The 19,040-nt window shown below is 33.6% G+C and overlaps 2 protein-coding genes and 1 long non-coding RNA gene across 5 annotated transcripts; 2 read left to right on the forward strand and 1 right to left on the reverse strand.

Moving 5' to 3' along the window:
- The first annotated feature begins 3,906 nt into the window (after positions 1-3,906).
- LOC131005489 (squalene synthase 1-like) lies at positions 3,907-10,302 on the forward strand. Of its 2 annotated transcripts, XM_057932492.1 has the most exons (15): positions 3,907-4,145; positions 4,289-4,490; positions 4,922-4,964; positions 5,039-5,128; positions 5,907-5,982; positions 7,075-7,144; positions 7,439-7,582; positions 7,682-7,786; positions 7,922-8,068; positions 8,152-8,227; positions 8,745-8,833; positions 8,920-9,011; positions 9,095-9,143; positions 9,232-9,302; positions 9,961-10,302. In XM_057932492.1, the coding sequence occupies exons 2-14, from the start codon at positions 4,296-4,298 to the stop codon at positions 9,295-9,297; spliced, it is 1,242 nt and encodes a 413-aa protein (XP_057788475.1). In that variant the 5' UTR covers positions 3,907-4,145; positions 4,289-4,295; the 3' UTR covers positions 9,298-9,302; positions 9,961-10,302. The 2 variants fall into 2 exon arrangements, with proteins under 2 accessions (XP_057788475.1, XP_057788476.1); XM_057932493.1 differs by having other exon boundaries at positions 3,962-4,145; positions 9,232-10,302.
- Positions 10,303-10,699: 397 nt separating this feature from the next.
- LOC131005491 (SH3 domain-containing protein 2-like) lies at positions 10,700-15,552 on the reverse strand. 2 transcript variants are annotated; one of them, XM_057932494.1, is made up of 10 exons: positions 15,200-15,552; positions 14,405-14,521; positions 13,953-14,022; positions 13,710-13,861; positions 13,234-13,335; positions 11,956-12,156; positions 11,807-11,869; positions 11,534-11,707; positions 11,361-11,435; positions 10,700-11,064 (listed from the first exon to the last, which is right to left on the reverse strand). In XM_057932494.1, the coding sequence occupies exons 1-10, from the start codon at positions 15,257-15,259 to the stop codon at positions 10,948-10,950; spliced, it is 1,131 nt and encodes a 376-aa protein (XP_057788477.1). In that variant the 5' UTR covers positions 15,260-15,552; the 3' UTR covers positions 10,700-10,947. The 2 variants fall into 2 exon arrangements, with proteins under 2 accessions (XP_057788477.1, XP_057788478.1); XM_057932495.1 differs by having other exon boundaries at positions 14,405-14,506; positions 15,200-15,531.
- Positions 15,553-18,149: 2,597 nt separating this feature from the next.
- Positions 18,150-18,835, forward strand: LOC131005492 (uncharacterized). Its single transcript, XR_009095278.1, has 2 exons — positions 18,150-18,287; positions 18,402-18,835. It is a non-coding gene; the product is annotated as an uncharacterized LOC131005492 (long non-coding RNA).
- Positions 18,836-19,040: the final 205 nt, after the last annotated feature.

The raw sequence follows: 19,040 nt of genomic DNA on the forward strand, positions 1-19,040 counted from the left end.
CAGTATTTCTCTTTATAATATTTTCATAGTAAATTTTTTCACCGAAGAGAACATGAAATCAAAAGAATGAGAATCACTAAAATGTGATAAAATTTTCTCATATTCTTTTTCCTTTTCATAATAAATTTGCAACTAAATAAAACACACCCACATGTTAATCTATTTTGACTGCAAAAAGGGGAATTGCACTTGTTGGACTGGCTTTGGTCTTAAAGAAAACTATTTTCACTGTGTTTTCACACCTATCTTGCGTCATTGACAAATTCTCTAACTACTTATTTTTAAAACTTAGTCTTCTATCCGTGCTAATTTACCAAATATATTGAAGCAGGGTCAAATTTTTTGGGGTCTTTATTTAAATTTTTTTATTAAACCGAGCAAAAGATAACGTAGTGAGCACCAATATTTTGATTCGAGTTGTCATCATGTAACTAGTTGAAAAGGTAGTAAGCGTATGAGAAAATTCAAAATACTACACATGACATAGTTGGAAGAATTGATACTTCTATCATATATTTAGAACATAGGAAAAATGTCCATTATTGTTTTTTTTTCTTTTTCTTTTTTGAAATTAATGGTTGGAGTCTGTGGGGGCAAAGGAAAAAAAGACTAGTTTGGTAGGTGGTAAGATAAAATAAAGAGCAACATGGATTAAAAAAAAATAAAGGAAGGAAAAGTGAGGCAAATTTTGGTATATGAGTTAACACTGAATATATATATATATATATATATATATATGTGGTTGGTGTGGGGGAAAGGGCTAGGCTGAAAATAATTTTTATAGTATAAAATATGAATAAATTTATATCATTAATAATCCATAATTTAATAGTTGAGATTTAATATTAGAAAAATCGTATCTAAATGTATAAATTTTAGGTAAAACACGTATGAATTTGCTGAGTAAATGTACGGATTGCGAAAATTAAAAAAATCGCTATCTATGATATTCGAACTCATAATTGAATTCATCCAACAAGGTGATGAATTAACCGTAAATCTTGATAATTTATGAGTTGAAAATGATTTCTATTTTATATTTTAATGGTGTGTTTGCTTTGAGGTATAAGGAAGGATAAACTATTAAACTTCATTTATTACCTTATAACTAATTTGTTTATGACGTAATAAGGCAAATGATATAAATTTTCGGCAACACATTTTTTCTTGAGAAATGAATAATTTTATATCTAAGGGAGGATGGTATAACCTTATACCACTTTGTGAGGAGTGAATAAATATATTATCATGCGTGTGTGTTGGCCAAACAGAAAGGGGTTAATGCGTAGTGCATGTATACACATATATACACGTATCCTTAATCAATACTAGTATTAACTAAAAAGCTTTAATCAAACACCAGATCAAAAATATATTACAGTATGTATTTATTCTACATGTTGCTCTAAAAAAGTATCTCATACCCACTGGATTTTGAGGCATTTGCAAAAATGCCCTTTTCTTATAAACACTTGTAAAAATGCCCTTTTTCACTTATAAAAAGGGCATTTTTACAAGTGTTTATAAGAAAAGGGCATTTTTGCCTATTAACACCTGGATTTTTATCAAAGTCCATTCAGCTTGCTCGAGGTCCAGTGCATATCTGTTAGGCAAAATCCTACCTAATCTCGTCATCCAATACGCATAATATAATATAATCCTGTATATTAAAAATCCGAGACCACTATCATTTGTTTGCACATGGTACATTGATTAGAATAATATTGTTGGGGATTGTGAGTTTATAAATTTTAATCGTAAATCATCAATCTATCAACTCGAGATAATTAAGGCATATGATTGTAAAATTGAGAATATAACAAATTTACTTTTTACATTTTTAAATACAAAATATCATACTCATGGTTTTAAATATTGTATTTATATAAAATGACGATAAGAATGGGTATACTAAACATATTAGTTAATATAATAGACTCATAGTTGGTCCCATGATTGTAGATATTTTCGCAAGGTTAGGAGAAAATTTATAGGAAAGGCCCACAAAGCATAACACCACAAAGGCTACAAAGGTATTAGCGTTAAAGTTATGACAAAATGAATAACCGAAAAAACAGGTTGTTTGGCTGAATTGATTAATTTATATATATATTATTGTTTAATTACTAAATTATTCTATTAAATGGGAGGTAAACAAGGTTATAATTTATGAGATGTTTAAACGTAGGAAAATAGTACAAGCCCGATAATTATAAATAAATAAAGAACGTGTTAGAACTGTGATATTGATCAACGCCTTGATTTATATTCTTTATTATTTTTAAGGAGTATATACGTAGGTATATCATATTCGTAAAACTAGTGAAAAAATAAAAAATCCCTTTTTCGAGGTATAAAAAAGTTCCTTAGAGGAAATACATTTTTGAATAAAGTTAACATCTACCATATTTTTTTAATAATATTACAGGATTAAGTATCGTCAAAATAATATTACAAAAATTAAAGATAAATTCTTAAGTTGATAAGACATGAATGATAAAATAATTTAATATAATTAAACGTTTGATTTGTATTATCTATTCGTAATAAATAATTCAATCCGTATTCTAATAATCTAACTAAGAGATTATTTATCAATTAATAATTAAATATATTATTTAATCAACCCTCAATATTATCAATTTTATTTATTTATACGTGTGAAAGGATACTTGTGTGCGTAAAGGGATAGTGATATGCGTATTAATAAATGTCACAATTTTATTTACGCATATCACATAATTAATACTTTACTAAATGTGACATTTATAAGGTCATTGCCTCATTAGACCTTACGGAGGCAACATGCTAGAAAAAAATTAGATATTATATATGAAGTTAATAAATCCCTTTGAAAAAAAAGGACCTCAATTACGTGACTATTAGTGAAATGATGATCTTGAAATTAAAGCTCATAAACTAACATTTCTTATTATTTTGGCCAAACTTTCAAACAAAATACATTTTGGCCAAAACTACTCTTATGTTGAGACATTTTATGCAATTGCACATTAAATCGACATGTTTATATCAATAAATACCTTATAATTTCTCCGTCCCATTATAAATGTCTCACTTTCTATAATGAGATGTCATATTGCAAATATTTCATTCTTTTTTTGGCGACATATTTTCTCTCTCTATACCTAATATTTAAATAATTTTCATCAATCCACTTTATCTACTAATTACACATTTCTTAATCTACGTGTCCAAAAGTAATGAGACATTTGTAATGAAACGGAGGGAGTACTTTATAATATTATGTTCGGTGTACATTAAATAAACTCATATTCTTATGCACTTAATTGTAAAGTATGCATCAGAGTCAGATAAACCATACTAAGAAAAATTAAATGCTCGTTTGGTTCAAGCAGAAGAATGGAATCAAATAGAGGAGTGGAATGGTAACAATAATTATTATTTTTATTGAGTGTTTGATTTAACAATGAAAATGAATCATTTATAAGAGAATCTCTTTATTTTGTTTCCCCTCTATTTTAAGGGGTAATAATTAATAAATTGGATCACCCTCAAGTAAGGATAATGGTTAACTCATTACACAAACCAAACAACAAGTAATTGATTCAATTAATTGAATTCATTTCTAATTTTTAAAAACATTCTATCAAACGTGGGCAAGTATGATAAATTAAGATATATAGAAACATTAATGAAGCTTGAATCTGCGACCTTTTGGCCTGAAAAATAAATCTTTATCGGTAGGAAGATATACTCGTCAGAAGTCCAAAAATCGGAACATTTTATTAGTTTTTGTCCGGGAATGAAATTAGGAATGCAGCAAAAAATTTAGGACGAAAATTTCGTTAGGAGTCCAAAAATCAGAATAAATGAGTACTGCCAAACGCGACCTTATCCAAGTGGCAACCAGCCTAACCGCAGAACTCACGTTCCGTCAAAATCCAACATCCCATTCGTTCCCACCCACCTCCGCCCGCCACCTCCACACACACTCACTCGTAAACGGTATTTTTCTCTCATCTATAAAATAAAGTATGTCCATAATATTTTTGGTCACAATTACAAACGCACACACATTCTCTCTCTATATCTCTCTCACACACGCGCACGAATTCCATCGTCCTCGCTTCACGCAGCTGATTGGAAGTATTTTCAGAACCACAGTAAGTATCGATCGCGGATTTGAAACGTCATTTCGAGCAATGCGATTTGGTTCCTTCATGGATTCGAAATCATTGAGCTCGATCAATCATTGCCTAGATCGCCGTCGTTGAGCTGATTTTGTTTGTTAATCGGTGCCTGGCAGGTTTGAGATGGGGAGTTTACGTGCGATTTTGAGGCATCCGGATGATTTGTATCCATTGCTGAAGCTGAAATACGCGGCGAGAAATGCGGAGAAGCAGATCCCGCCGGAGCCACACTGGGGATTTTGTTACACCATGCTTCACAAGGTTTCTAGAAGTTTCGGTCTCGTTATTCAGCAGCTCGATACCGATCTTCGCGATGCTGTGAGTGGTCTTCATACTTTTGCTGTTTTTGGTTCAATCATCGATGTCTCCGAGAAGGAACCTATATTTTGTTCGTGCTTGTATGGTGATGATCGATGTAGATTTTTTGTTGAAATTTAACTGGCTAATATCTCTGACTTCTGTATCCAATAATTGAAGAACTGCTGTATACGATGATATTAACATAGTGTCCAGTGATTAATAGTATTTGAGTTTGGAGCCTCGGAGGTGTCAATTTTTGGTTTGACTTTATTGCAAATTTGTTATGATTCTAAACAGTCTCTTTGACTATTGATCTCACAAGTCACAATAGGCCGGTGATGAAAGTAACCGTTTCATGTAATATATACAATCAGAAATTCTCGTTTCCTAGTTACTTTCTTTATTATCATACCAGACAATGACTGCGTTATTCTTCTTGAATTTCACAGATATGCATTTTCTATTTGGTTCTTCGAGCACTTGACACTGTTGGTAAGCTTCCTATTAAGAATTATTTGAATAATTGTTCTGACTGTTGATAACATTTTTCATTGTTATTTTGACAGAGGATGACACTAGCATAGCAACAGAGCTAAAAGTACCTATTCTGATGGCTTTCCATCGTCACATATTTGACCGAGAATGGCATTTTTCATGTGAGCTTTAGCTTCTGTCTTTATTATTTTCTTGCTGATAATTATGTGATTAGAAAGTCTAACAGGAGGCTATAAGAGCTCATTTACTTTTTGATCCAAAGTAAGAGATTTTGCTTAAAACGACAAGACCTTGTGAATGTCCTGAGACTTACACCTATAAATGTCTAGCCATTTTGCACAATAAGCATCAAAGACAACCGTTTAGTTGCAAATAAAAGAACACATCTGTCTGAAAATTGAATTGGCCAATAGTCACCTCTCTGGGTTCAGGCAGATATGACTTGATGCATCTCAACCAATTGGCTATAGCCACTCTTAAAATCAAATCAAATTCAAACTTGACTGGTACTGTTCCTTTTTGCTTGATGAGGGGGATTCTGCTACTTGTCTCCAGGTCTGATAATATTCACATCTAAATTATGAACTTCAAAATTTAATTAACCAGGCCTGTATTGTTGCATCGACAATATAGTCGACTCTAGAAGTTAACAACTCAACTTGATATGCAATTTTGGAGACATCATATTACTTCTGCTTTCTTGCAATTTGATGAGAACCAAAATAATAGTGATTTCGTAATAGTCAACTCTCACGTGTAAGGAACATACACGCTTACTGGAAACTCTTGCTGTTAATCAGTTATAACTGTTGTTATCACCGATCAACCATAATCAGTTTTTAGAAGAGGGACATCTCAATTAGGTTGTTTCATTTTTGTTGTTTTAACTGAAGGCAATCATATATATGTCCAAATTCATGTTATATATTTGTTTGACAGGCGGTACAAAGGAATATAGAGTTCTGATGGACCAGTTCCATCACGTTTCCACTGCTTTTCTGGAGCTCGCGCCTGGGTACTCTTTAAGTAGCATATATTACTCATGTGATTTTGTCAACATATAACATGGCATTGATAAAAAGAGAAATGAGTTTTATTCCCCTCATATATATGCAAATTTATTGAGCAGTGATTTAATTATGGATGAATTTGGCAATGACATGCTAGATCAGCACTTGTTCTATATGTTTTTCGTTTTTCAAATGGTATTTCTGTTGGTGACTGATAAAGGAAATGGCTATATCTGAATAAGATTATTGATAAGTAACTTGAAGCAGAAGATTTGAAGTTAGCCAAAAGTGACACTGACTGGAGATAATAGGTCTGAATTAGATCAATACATATTTCAATCTGGAAAGTTGTGTACTATATGTCTATATTGACTGCAAAAAGTCAATACATGGTTTGGGTAAGACCTAGGGTAATGTTACTTGTGATGGATTGAAGTAGAAAAAGGTCCATATACTGGCATAAATCTTATTTAGTGCATTCAGTCGTGTGGATCAGTGTGTAGTTTTTATAGCTAATCAATAACGACGTAATATTGCTTCTGAATCATGTGGTGAAACAGTTCCTGTTTATTTAAAAACGCACAAAAATAACTGCAATATTAAAATTCTGATGGAGCTAATAGGACAAGCCTAGTATGGGAAAAAAATTAGAAGTGATAATCATGTTTTCAACCTCCGCGTCATTTGATATATATATATATATATATATATTTTATGAGAGGCTCCGTGTCATTTGATTAATCTTATAGCACTTATGACTTCTTGATGTCTGGGATGCCAATATGGACACTAGTAGTTTAGTCTTCATTGGAAATGTTAGGATTATTATTGATGCCCCCCGTCATTACACTTCCAAATAATGCAATAAAATTATATAGTAAACATAAGCAGAGTTACAGCAAGAAATTCAAGTAAATTTAAGCAGATAAATAACATGTCAGATGTTTGTATTGTAACAAAACTTCGGAGAGTAGCGCCAAAAACATTTTACTTTTTCAGTTTTAAATTGTTGCCATCCTCATATATCTGGTAGTTGGAGTTACTTTGGTAGATTACTACTTCTATGCATGAAAGATAACTTTCATATCCCCTTGCAGTTATCAGGATGCAATTGAGGATATTACCATGAGAATGGGTGCAGGGATGGCAAAATTTATTTGCAAGGAGGTATATATCATACAAGGGATTGTTTCTCTATCCATTGATAGAACTATGAAATAACTTCTCCTGAATTTTAAAGTTGCTTCTCATGAGATAATAGAGTTCAATTTCATATTCTGTTTTAGTGACATCATTTTCCCTTGGCCACATTACTAGGCAAATAGTTACTTTTTTATGTTTTAAAGACATCATTCAAATGTGAATTAAAGAGCCATAACTAGGTGCTCTTAGCCGGAGCATACTTCTGTCTTGCCAGGAATTTCTTAATTAATTTACTTGCGACCAATTTTCACTTTTCAGGTAGAAACCACTAATGATTATGATGAATATTGTCATTACGTGGCTGGCCTTGTTGGATTGGGGTTATCCAAGCTATTCCATGCTTCTGGGAAAGAAGATCTGGCTACAGATGCTATGTCCAATTCAATGGGTTTATTTCTTCAGGTACTGATTCCATTATGCGGTGATAAGTCAAGCCATCCCCTTAGAGATCTGTGTTATTTCTAACTATAAGAACTGTCTTCTATTTTTGAAATAATACAGAAAACAAACATTATCAGAGATTACCTTGAGGATATCAATGAGATACCAAAGTCACGTATGTTTTGGCCTCGTCAAATATGGAGTAAATACGTTAACAAACTTGAGGTAAATAATTTTTTTCCTTTTGAATTTAAGGCACATGTTCAATATTCCAATAATCAAGTTGACTAGATCTATGTACAATACATGCAAATTAGATGTCAAAAATGTCTTACACAATTTTACTGATAATGTTCTCAGGACTTGAAGAGCCAGGAAAACTCTGTTAAAGCAGTGCAGTGCCTAAATGATATGGTCACAAATGCTTTAGTGCATGTAGAGGACTGCCTCAAGTACATGTCTGATTTGAAAGATCCAGCTATCTTTCGCTTTTGTGCGATTCCACAGGTATACCTTTAAATGCGGTGCTTTTACATATATTGCAGTTTGTTCCGCAGAAGCACCATCTGATTTCCTATTTTCTTGACCAGATAATGGCAATTGGGACATTAGCTTTATGCTACGACAACATTGAAGTCTTCAGAGGTGTTGTGAAAATGAGAAGAGGTAGGCTGACAATTCTTGGTGTTCCTTTTGCTATGTGAATCTAATTGTTTATTTACATGGATTTTTTCTTTCTGCCATCTCTCAATTTCTTTTCCTTTTTTCTAAATAAGCGCCAATGGAATGTATCTTAGTTCTAGCCGGAACATTCCTTATGTCAAAGTGACGAAGGTGGTCTGGGAAAAAATATATTGCATAAACCGATAAACGTATGGGGAAGTCTTTGAAATAGTACTTGGTAGGAGAATTTTGTGAAACAGAAATATACTGATGATCACTTTCCCCTTATGATGTTTGCTCGCTTGATAGGAGCTCATATGCTGAAATGCAGCTTAATTATACAACTTTTAATTGGTCTTGTTTCACTTATCGATGACCAAATCCTCAACACTATCTATGCAGCCCTCCAACAATAAAACTGAGCTTTCTGATTTTTTGTTCTATGTTTTCATCAGAGTTTATTTCATTCTAGACCAATTAAAAATTCTAATATTTGTGTTTTTATGTCTCTTTTTTCTAGGCCTTACTGCTAAAATTATCGACAGAACTAAAACAATGTCTGATGTGTATGGTGCTTTCTATGACTTCTCTCGGATGCTGAAATTTAAGGTACTGTGCTTGTGTAGACATTGTTTTAATGTTTTATGTATACCTCTCATAATTTGTTAAGTAACACGAGGCATCATCCTTTTTAGGTTGATGACAAAGATCCTAATGCGGGAACGACAAAAGACAGATTAGATAGTATCTTGAAAATTTGCAGGGACTCTGGCACCTTAAATGAAAGGTATTTGTAGCTTCTTTATGTTATGACATTAGACAAATTTTATCTATTCTCTTACCACAACCCAATCCCCCCTCTTCTGATAGGAAATCTTACATTATTGAGAGCCGGCCCCAGTACAATGCTGCTATTATGGTTAGTTCTGGAGACCTTTTCAAGTTTTTATTAAAGAAGCCATAAACCAAATAAAACAATTACCTGATTGGCAAATATTACAATGCAGGTTGCTATTTTCTTCATCATATTAGCAATTCTTCAAGCATACTTTGCACCAAAGAGAGCCGTCTAATATATGTGAGTTTTTTCCACCTCTCTTCTTTGTCAAATATTGCTTAGTTTATATGAAAAATATTGATAAAAATACCACACTATTGTTTCTATTGCTGACTTACAACTTTTTAAACAGGGGTTAATTGGCTGTAAATACATGAAGTATACATAAATTTTGATTTTTAACCTACACTATGTTGTTGGTCAATTAATACATAAACATTGAACTTTTTGAGATTTGGCTTGAATTAAAATTTCGGCCACATTTAACCCTATGTGGATGTGAATTTTTATTACGTGACAATTCTTTTATATGAGCGGGCTGTGACAAAGAAGAAAAAGAGAAAATGTTATGAATCCACGTAATAAAATTCCGGTGTCCAGTTAATTCAGGCCGAAATTCCAAAAAGTTTAAACTTTATGTATTAATTGACCAAAAAAATAGTAGTTAATATTGAAATTTGAGTATGCTTTGTATATTTGCGGGCAATTCCCCTTTCTCGAGCCTGGTAATTGACATTTGAAAGTAGTATCCCAAATTATTGAGTCACGCCACTCATGAAAACTGGAAAAATAAAACCACGTTAAAATGAAAAAGAGAATGGTAGATTTTCTCATAGAATAGTACAAAGCTTTTGTTGTTTTTGAAGTGTGCCAATAAAAATTTCCTTTGTGATGGCAGGATTGGTTTATGCGGATGAGAACTTCTCCTTGTTGCTATCTACCTATAAGAGCTAATTCCACATACCTGTTTCTGTTTAAGCTTGTCACCCAAAAAAAAAGAAAAAAAAATAAGGTAATGAATTTTGTGCATATGTTTGAATTTGTCCATGTAGTGCTAGACTGGGATTATTCAAATATGAAATAACCTAATTAGATCCACAAAGTTTAGTGCTTGTTATTCCAGAATTGTAGTTGAGCGTACAACCAAATTACATTTGCATGTTTATTTAGTTTTAATCCACAAACAGATGTTGTACAGTGATCTATTTTCTTGATATTAGTTGAACAATGATTATTAATATTATTTTGTAAGTTGATTTTTTAGTTGCAAAATCGGACTTATTTATCAAGAACCGTGTAAAATGTAGTGAACACAGTGAACATCTGAGAAATTATGTACGAATACAGCGTTTGATACAATTAAGCATATGTCCATCTCTCTGCCCTATTAATTCTCCCAATTGAGTAGTAACGTTTACATTAGACTTTCTCCAACATACAGGAAGGTGGTTTGTACAAAATAAGTTACTACGGCAACTAATTTCAAAATATATAAGACAAGGATAATTAAGTCACCGAACAATATATACACCCTCAATAGTTTGGATTATTTTTATCTATCACTCAAAGTAGACACCCCTAAAGGGAATACAATAAAGAATAAGTTGATAAAAAGCAAATGAAAAATGGCAAATGAGTAATGAAAACATATGAAATTTCGTTATTTAAAACTGATATAGGAACCGGAAATGAATGGGTTTCAGAAACAATTTAACTAAAGAAAACAGCAGGGCAATACATCAATCTGCAAAATTAATCAAATAAGAAAGAAAGGGAGAGCAACCCTTTCTGTAGGAGGCGAACTCTAATATGCATATATTCCAACGAAAACACAAATACAAACAAAAAAGAGACATGTAGAAAACCAAAATCATGAGAAAAAAGCTCAGAAAACTTCTGCAAACTTGCTGGCAAGAACACGCTCGCGCCTCTCAATGTACCCGAACGGAAACCAACCAGCTCTGCCTTTGCACTCACCTTCAGCCCATCCGTTGTTCGAAACCTTGAAATGGAGAACAAAATTCAGTTTTACCAGACATAAAAGTTTTGATACCAACAAAGAGTTTGAAGGCAGAAATAGCAAATATTAAGTAAAGGAAGGAAGAGAGCAACATCAATCAATACAATCATACAAATTATACTTCTTATCAAACTGCTGCCCCTAGTTTGAGACAAAAGAATGAAAGAAGAAAGAAAACAATAGTAATACCATTAACCAGAAAAGTCACCAGCAGACCCATATCAATATTTAACTCGATTGGGAACGAAAAGATCAGGACTCAATCAAGTTTAGCATACCTTTCGAATGACGATATAGTCTCCAACTGACAAAGTAAGTTCCACGTCAGATTCGGCATGATAGGGATACATAACCTGTAGTATCAAGCAACAAACAGCAGAATATATTAAACAAACTATGATCAAGTTTCGGGAACAATTTCTCTAACGTATCACCTTAGCAAACTACTTACCTCTCCAAGAAAGTATCCCATGCCATCGGTCGATCCATTCTGGACAGGCGAAGTAGGTAGACTATTTACTTCTTCATATGATGGAGGTGCAGGCATACTATCCATGCTCGGAATTGCAGTAGCAGCAGCAGCAGGTGGAGGAGCCGATTCAATCCTTTGGCGCTCAGACATCATCTGTACAAATCATAAATCATCAAACATCTAATGAAAGGAATTGTAAAGCATATAACAAGACAAAACATGCTTCCGATTATATATGCTGTATTGACTTACTTCTCCTTCGAGCATGTCAAGTATTTGAAGAACTTGCTGATGGTAGGCTCGTTCAGCTTCAACCTTGATAAAAATAGGGATAGATTAGGTACGACTTTAACGACTAGTTTTAAACTTCAGTCCAAAGTTTAGAAGCATGAAGGCATTACCATGGCAATTAGTCGTTGCAGCGTCAACCTTTGTTGTTGAGCTTCAACAGCAGCCATAGCAGCAGCAGCCTCTTTCCCCAGTGTGGCCACATTTGACTTCAGATCTTGCAATTTAGACTCGGCTGCCTCAAGTTTAAAAGCCATGTCAGGATGGGCATTTCCTTCCCTCAATTTGGCTTGTCTTCTGGCAACTTCAACAGCCTATCTAGTTCCAACAATCAGTGCAACAAGCTGGTGAGGGGGGAGCTCAGTCAATAAGCAGCATGCAAACATCTCAATATTATTAATAAAGGCAATTTAAATGCATCTAAAATACTTTCAATCACTAAAGAAATTGGATGAGATCCAATGTCCCACTTTCAAAACTATGTAGTTTTGATTGTAATTACAAATTATATATGTATAATACATCAATCGGCTCGGCTTCACGGCTTGCAAAATCTTCTCCCTTTTTTGATACATATCCTTCCAGCGCAAAGGAAGAAAAATTTCTGATTAACTCATTCTGCCATTGATATCATATATTCTTTCTCTTCTCAATTCAATCTTTCTTCTACTCAGATCCAAAAACCGATTCTTATGTGTTTGGTTTTAATATCTTCCTCCGACCATAGTTATCATGCCATCCATTTTATGGCATGACAGCGGAGAAGCTGATTGAAATCATGCCAGTGAATGGTTCGAGAGATCCTTGAGCACTACTACTACTTCCACGTTTAGAGGTAGATGCAATTTCGTCACAGTAATGTAGCATATCTGGAGGCACATAGTAGCCGTTGTGAAGCATCCGTCTGTTCAGCAGTCACACCAGCAAATGGCTTTACGATGCCCTCAAGTATTTCAATGAAATGATCTGGCGGATTGCACAATCAGGTACATGGATTCCAAAGCTTCCAAAGTATTCATCTACTTTCTTCACTGATCCATGATATACAGTAAGACCACCTTTGGCCAAAAGTACTAAATCATCGAACATCTGGTACAATGTGTAGCTGAAGCAGGAAGCAAAGCAAAGAAAGTTATAGCATTTAACTTTAAGAGCAGAAATGTGTTGAACACCTCTTCTCCTGATCACATAAATTGCCCTGGGTGAGAGCTCTCCAAGGATTTTTAATATTTAACCAGCGTAATTTCAAGCGTCTTCTCCATCATCGAGCCGATTGAAGTATTATAAAAAAATACTTTGTAGTTACAATCAAAACTACATAGTTTTGAGAGTGGGACACCATTTGTGGGACACTAAATCTCATCTGTAAAGAAATAGCTTAATTAAAATACCTGAGCTTCAGCCTCTTGCCGCATCCTGTCATATCTTTGCGCTAGATGACGAGCATCTTCTAATGGAGCTCCCATAACCATCGCTCTCAATGGTTCTGCCACCTGGCATAGTAGAAGTAGGAAGTCAAGAGCTATTCTCGAACTAGCTGTCTAAGTATTGCAAAATAGGTTGTGCAAAAAGATCAAAATAGTTGTTGAGGCTGAAACAGAGACAAGAAAATCTGAAAGTCTAACTGCGTCCAGGTAACAGAAACTGCAGTGGGCTAATACTACCATAGACACCAGATGTTTGATAGATGAGTAAAATACACACAATTTCTAGTGGGATAAGAGCAAGTTAATCAATAATCTAAATTCTAAAGCATAATAAAGTTGGATGAGGCGAATGCCAAGCTTATGGTTGTCATGATAGATTAAGTTGATAATGACTTCATCCAAGCAAAATTTGCAAAAGATGCAGGTAGCGCAATAATAACCTGTGTGCCTAAGGCCTTCAACAGATTTCCACGTTCTTTCTCCATTTGAGCACGACTTCGTGCAAAATTTGATGCAGCTTTTGATAGCGTGCTTCCACTGGTACAAGTATTTTCAACACCATATTTTCTACTATCTTCTGACAATTTTGTTCCTGAAGGAAAAATGACGCATGAAGGAATTAATATATTTATACTTGATAGATTTGAATTATAAAAAACATTTTGAATCAACAAAAAACTAACCTATCTCGACTTGTTTGGACCCCGTTACTATAAAACCTTCAACACCACGAACAATGTCCCTCTGGAAATGCTGTAGTACGAAAAGACAAATTGCAATCAGAATAAACATATGATACATAATCACTACTTTAGCATCACAAACAGGATTCCTAAGTTATGGGCTGACAGGTTAGGAGCCACTGTGACAACTCCCCAGCCCCCCAAGTCCTAACACAGTCACTCACTCGCTCTTTCTGTCAGACATCTCTCTCTCTCTCTCTCTCTGCAGCACACTCTAGTGAAAATGAGCTTTATGTTATGATTGGGATCAATGATAAAAGTTCTCGTGTAGATTAGCTTTACACTATGGTTGGGATTTATGATAACTGAAACAGATAAGCTTAAGCTCTATGAGTTACGGTAATGACTTTTCCACACCCATAAGTATTTAACTACACAATAGGCAACGTAACCTTGGCAGCTCGAGTAGATATGTATAGCTTTTCAAGCTTTTGGTGCTGCTGGAATTCTGCATCATCAGGCATGACATTATCTGAACCACCATAGGCACCAAACTGCTTCAAAACAGCCTGAAAAATGAGCTCAGTGAAAACACACTAACTTTTAAATACAAAGGAAACAAGTTACACAGATGGAAAATAGTTTTAAACTGGACAAAACAACTTAGCTACGACCAACTCCGACATACATTAGAGTTACAAATTAAATATTATGTATATTCAAGTCACAACTTCAATTCAATGCATATAAAAGATACCAAATCCAGGCCCCAGCATCGGACCAATAAACTTGCACGTGCTCATTAGCAATCAAATCAGTTCAAATTATAATGTTTAAGCTCATATGCGGCAATCAAACGAAACTAAAAATGCGATCATCTAGAATTACACGAATCTGCGGATGACATATTTACATCCTCAATTGTCAAAATCTTATTCCATAAAAAAAAAAACAAGCAAAATTAGCGGCAGTGAACCTAAATCGAGACGAAAAACAAACAAAACGCAACTGAATTTCAAATCCAAACGCCTCAACAAAATCAAGTTCAGTTTCAACAAGGAGGCACAACATATTCCGATATCAAATGTTATACAGTTCATGATGCAGATCCGAATTATCACAACATACAAACTGCGCCGCCCGATCCGACCGAAAAATTCACATAAAAATTATTCCTAAACGCAAAATCGCAACTCTCCACACACACACACACACACAAAACTGCGCGTCGTAGAGTGGTAGAATACCTGCTGTTGCCTGGCGACCTGTTCTCGGAGTCTGGACGCTTGCTTTCTGATGGCTTCCATTCACAAATCGATCAACACCTCCCAAATTGTAGCTACAATTCACACACACACAGCTGAAACAGTTGTAACTTTTTCTGCAGGATAAAGGAATATACAGTAGATGGATTGGGGTTTAAAGGAGAAGATCTATAAGGCGTCAAAGTTTATTTGAATGTGTTTGATCTTTCCAGATAACAGTTTGTAGATGTACGGTTGTTTTTTTGTGGGAGTAAAAGAATTGCAAAAATCAGATCTATTTCTAATTTTCTTTGTTGGAATAAGATTCTCAAATTTAGACATATATATATGTTGCGAGCATTATTATATTGTAGGATTGTAGGATATTTAGAAAATGTCATTCCGTTGAAAGGAAATTAGCAATTAGGTAATTAAAGTTCCATATTTGGAAACAAAGGAAAAAATATGGATTATAAATTCTACATTTGTTTAGAAAAAAAGTGCTACGGAGTAATAAAATACACGATAAATAAAAAAAATGTTATTATTTCGAAATATACTGCAATTATTAGGGCAAGTTATATTTCTCAAATTTGGAGACGGTATTCTCTCAAATAGTAATTTTAAAAAATAGCCATGAAGTAGTAATAGCTATTTCTATTGGGTCTCATTTTTGTTTTTGTTATGTCATTGAAATACTTCTTCCGCCCCCTGCAAATATGGAGTATTTTGTTATAACTATAAGGCTGAAGATGCAAATAAGATTATAGTTACAATTATAAGAGTATAGTATCATAAAGTCCAATTGATAGATAGGTAAAAGAAAACAACTCACGCCTCTCAAAAAAGAAGAAAAAAAACAACTCACACGTATGGAAACTTCTATTCTCACACGTTCAATGAGAATGAAATCGACGGCTTTAGGGAAACAGTCAAAAGATTGTAAGAACGTGGGATGAAATCATCTAAATATTACCAACAAATTGAAAATTATGACAGCAATTCCTATATTGAACGTTCAATGAGAATGAAATCGACGGCTTTAGTGATACATACTTCAATAGGTAAACTTCATCGCGCTCTCTCCTTAAATTAAAAAAATAAATAAACTTGAATCATACATAGTCAAAGTATTACGACTAATTACAATAAGAGTGCGTTTTTGTAAAATTTTCATTGAAAAAAGATAAATAAGGAAATATGAAAAAAAAATCTCTTTTTTTTAATCATATGTTTACAAGAGATGGAAAGATGAGAAAAATATTAGAAAATATTTTCAAGCCCTTACTCTAGAATAATATTATCCAATATTGATTAAAAAAAAATAAGCGAAAAAGTGTTGTCCGATAAAATATTCTACTATGTCCGGAGGAAGATTTTTATCATAGCAAACATGTGGTAATGGTGGAAAATCTTTAAAAATATATTTTTTCTCTCATTTTCCATTAAGGCTGTGTGTTTACTTTGATGAATAAATTTATCCATGGAAAAAGATGGATAACAAAAATTTATGTCTTTAAATGTCTCTTTTTTTCCCACATTTTACACAAAAAGAGAAGTTCATAATTTTTCCTTACTTTTGGAGGGATAATATTATTCATCGTTGAAGTGAAAATAAAAAAGAAAAAATACTATTGTGTCAAATGTTAGAAAAGAAATGAGACATTTAAAAATATAAATTTTTGTTATCTATCAAAGTAAAAATATAAATATAATTTTATCCATCAAAGTAAATGTACCCTCAAAAAATTAAGGTAGCCATCAAGATATACATAGATTCAGTTCTTGAGGAGAGAGTGATGGCGAATCCGGAGGAGAAAGCCCGACTACTACTAGATCACGTCTAAGAGATTGTGAAGTTAGTTCTCGAATAAATATTTATTGATGTTTACCATATAGTAATACAAATTAATGAATAGAGCAATTTATAATCTAACATAATTGGACATAGCAATGGGCCAAATTGTTGGGCCAATAAATTTTCATTTAATTTAAAGATATTGGAGACGATCTTAGTGAATCAATCTATATCTTTTGCTCCACTAGTTGTCTACCTGGATTTCCTAAACCAGATTTTAATGCTTTTCAACACACTGAACTCCATAGATTTCAATACTTTCCTAAACCAGATTTTAATGCTTTTAATTTCATAGAGGTAGAGAGACTGAATAAAAGCAATAGAATGAAAATAAAATGACCTCACCAGTCACCATCTCCACTGCTTAAAGTGGCAGATTCCAAGAAAAGTGGAGGGAGTTCGTGCTAAATTAATTTTGCATGATATAATCAAGAATTCTTTTGTTTCTACTAAGTGCCTCCAGACTTGTTGTTAGTGGTGTTATTCCTAGTACTAATTCCTTATTTGTTATAACAGAAGAGTATTTGCGAGGAAACACTATTGAGCGTATTTTGTAAAAGAGTTATAAACTCTTGTTTATTTAGTTATTGTTTATCACGGAATTATGTGGTGAGTGCATGCGCTGAGTTCAATGAAGTTTTAGAAAGATATATGGATGCAGTAAGAGGAAGTACTCTTATTATAAAAGTTCATATGTATTTTAATTTCAATTAGTGAATCATTTTTTCTGCACGAGGCCACCGAATTGGATTACCAAATTGTGTTAATTTATTATTTTAATATTTATATTTACGTGAATGTTCTTCCTCGACGTAATACACGTTTTACCAACATATTTCACGGATTAATCAATTTTTAATGCTATCAAAATCTTCGGAAAAACCTTGTTCACCGTAAATAATAAGGGGCGGATCAGGAAAATCTTTATTATATTTTCTACATTTCAAGTTTGAGATTTCAACTCTGAGAAAAGAAATTTTGAATTTCGAAATGATAATCTTAATTTGACAACTTTTTTTTTGGTGGGAGCCCCTGGCTGGGTCCGTCTCCACTCCACTCCACTATGGTCCGTCTCCACTCCACAACCTGCCACCGCATTAGCTCCATTTAAATGCTTCGTTTCTTGTCAATTTTTTTTGAGTTTCAGTCATTGGGTTGTTTGTAGCCCTTTTTTTCCCTGCAGTTTTCAGCGTTACTGCTTTGTAAATACATATATGCAGCTTCCAACAATTTGTAAACAACTGGACTTAACTATAGGAACATCTTTACTTACTTTTGTGCTTATTTACAAACATTCACACTTCATTTAGGCTAAAATTTAGTGTTTTTTTCTTTTTCTTCATACAGCAATCCTGTGATGGAATTTGATGTGCCAAAGACAGCAGTAGGTGAAGGAGGTTTCCCCAAATGTGGCACTCTTTTCTTCAAGAGGCGCTCTCCGGCCCCCTCCGTCATAAAGGTATACGATTCAAATTCGTCCTTGTAGCGACACGTAACAGAAAACGAACCGAATTTGCTAAGATTACGAACTTGGCAAATTTGTTCTTGAAATATGATTCGCAAAACATCATCCAATTCCTCTCATTTTTATGGATGGGAAATTGAAGTTCGGGACATTTTTGTTAGTTTTCTGATAGTCCATGCATTTAATTTTGTAATAATGCATAGTTTGGGACATTTTCTTTAAAATGTCAATAGTTCAAGCATTTAAATATAATCATGTATAGTTTGAATCGTTTTCATTAAAAAGGTCAATATATAGTTCGGGTATTAAATTACAATTTCACCCCTTTCCTAGTGCATGGGGCGCTCGTGATATTAAAGTTCACAAGTAACAATTGTGAACTAATTAATATCTTCATTCATAGAATGCTTGCTTACTTAATTTCTGCTTGATTTCCATTTTTCGGAACAAATTTTAAACTTCATTTACTTATTTGAGCCCATCATTTGATCTAACTTCCATGTGGGATCTATAGTGAAGAT

Source organism: Salvia miltiorrhiza, chromosome 1, assembly GCF_028751815.1.
Source record: "Salvia miltiorrhiza cultivar Shanhuang (shh) chromosome 1, IMPLAD_Smil_shh, whole genome shotgun sequence".
NCBI lineage: Eukaryota > Viridiplantae > Streptophyta > Magnoliopsida > Lamiales > Lamiaceae > Salvia > Salvia miltiorrhiza.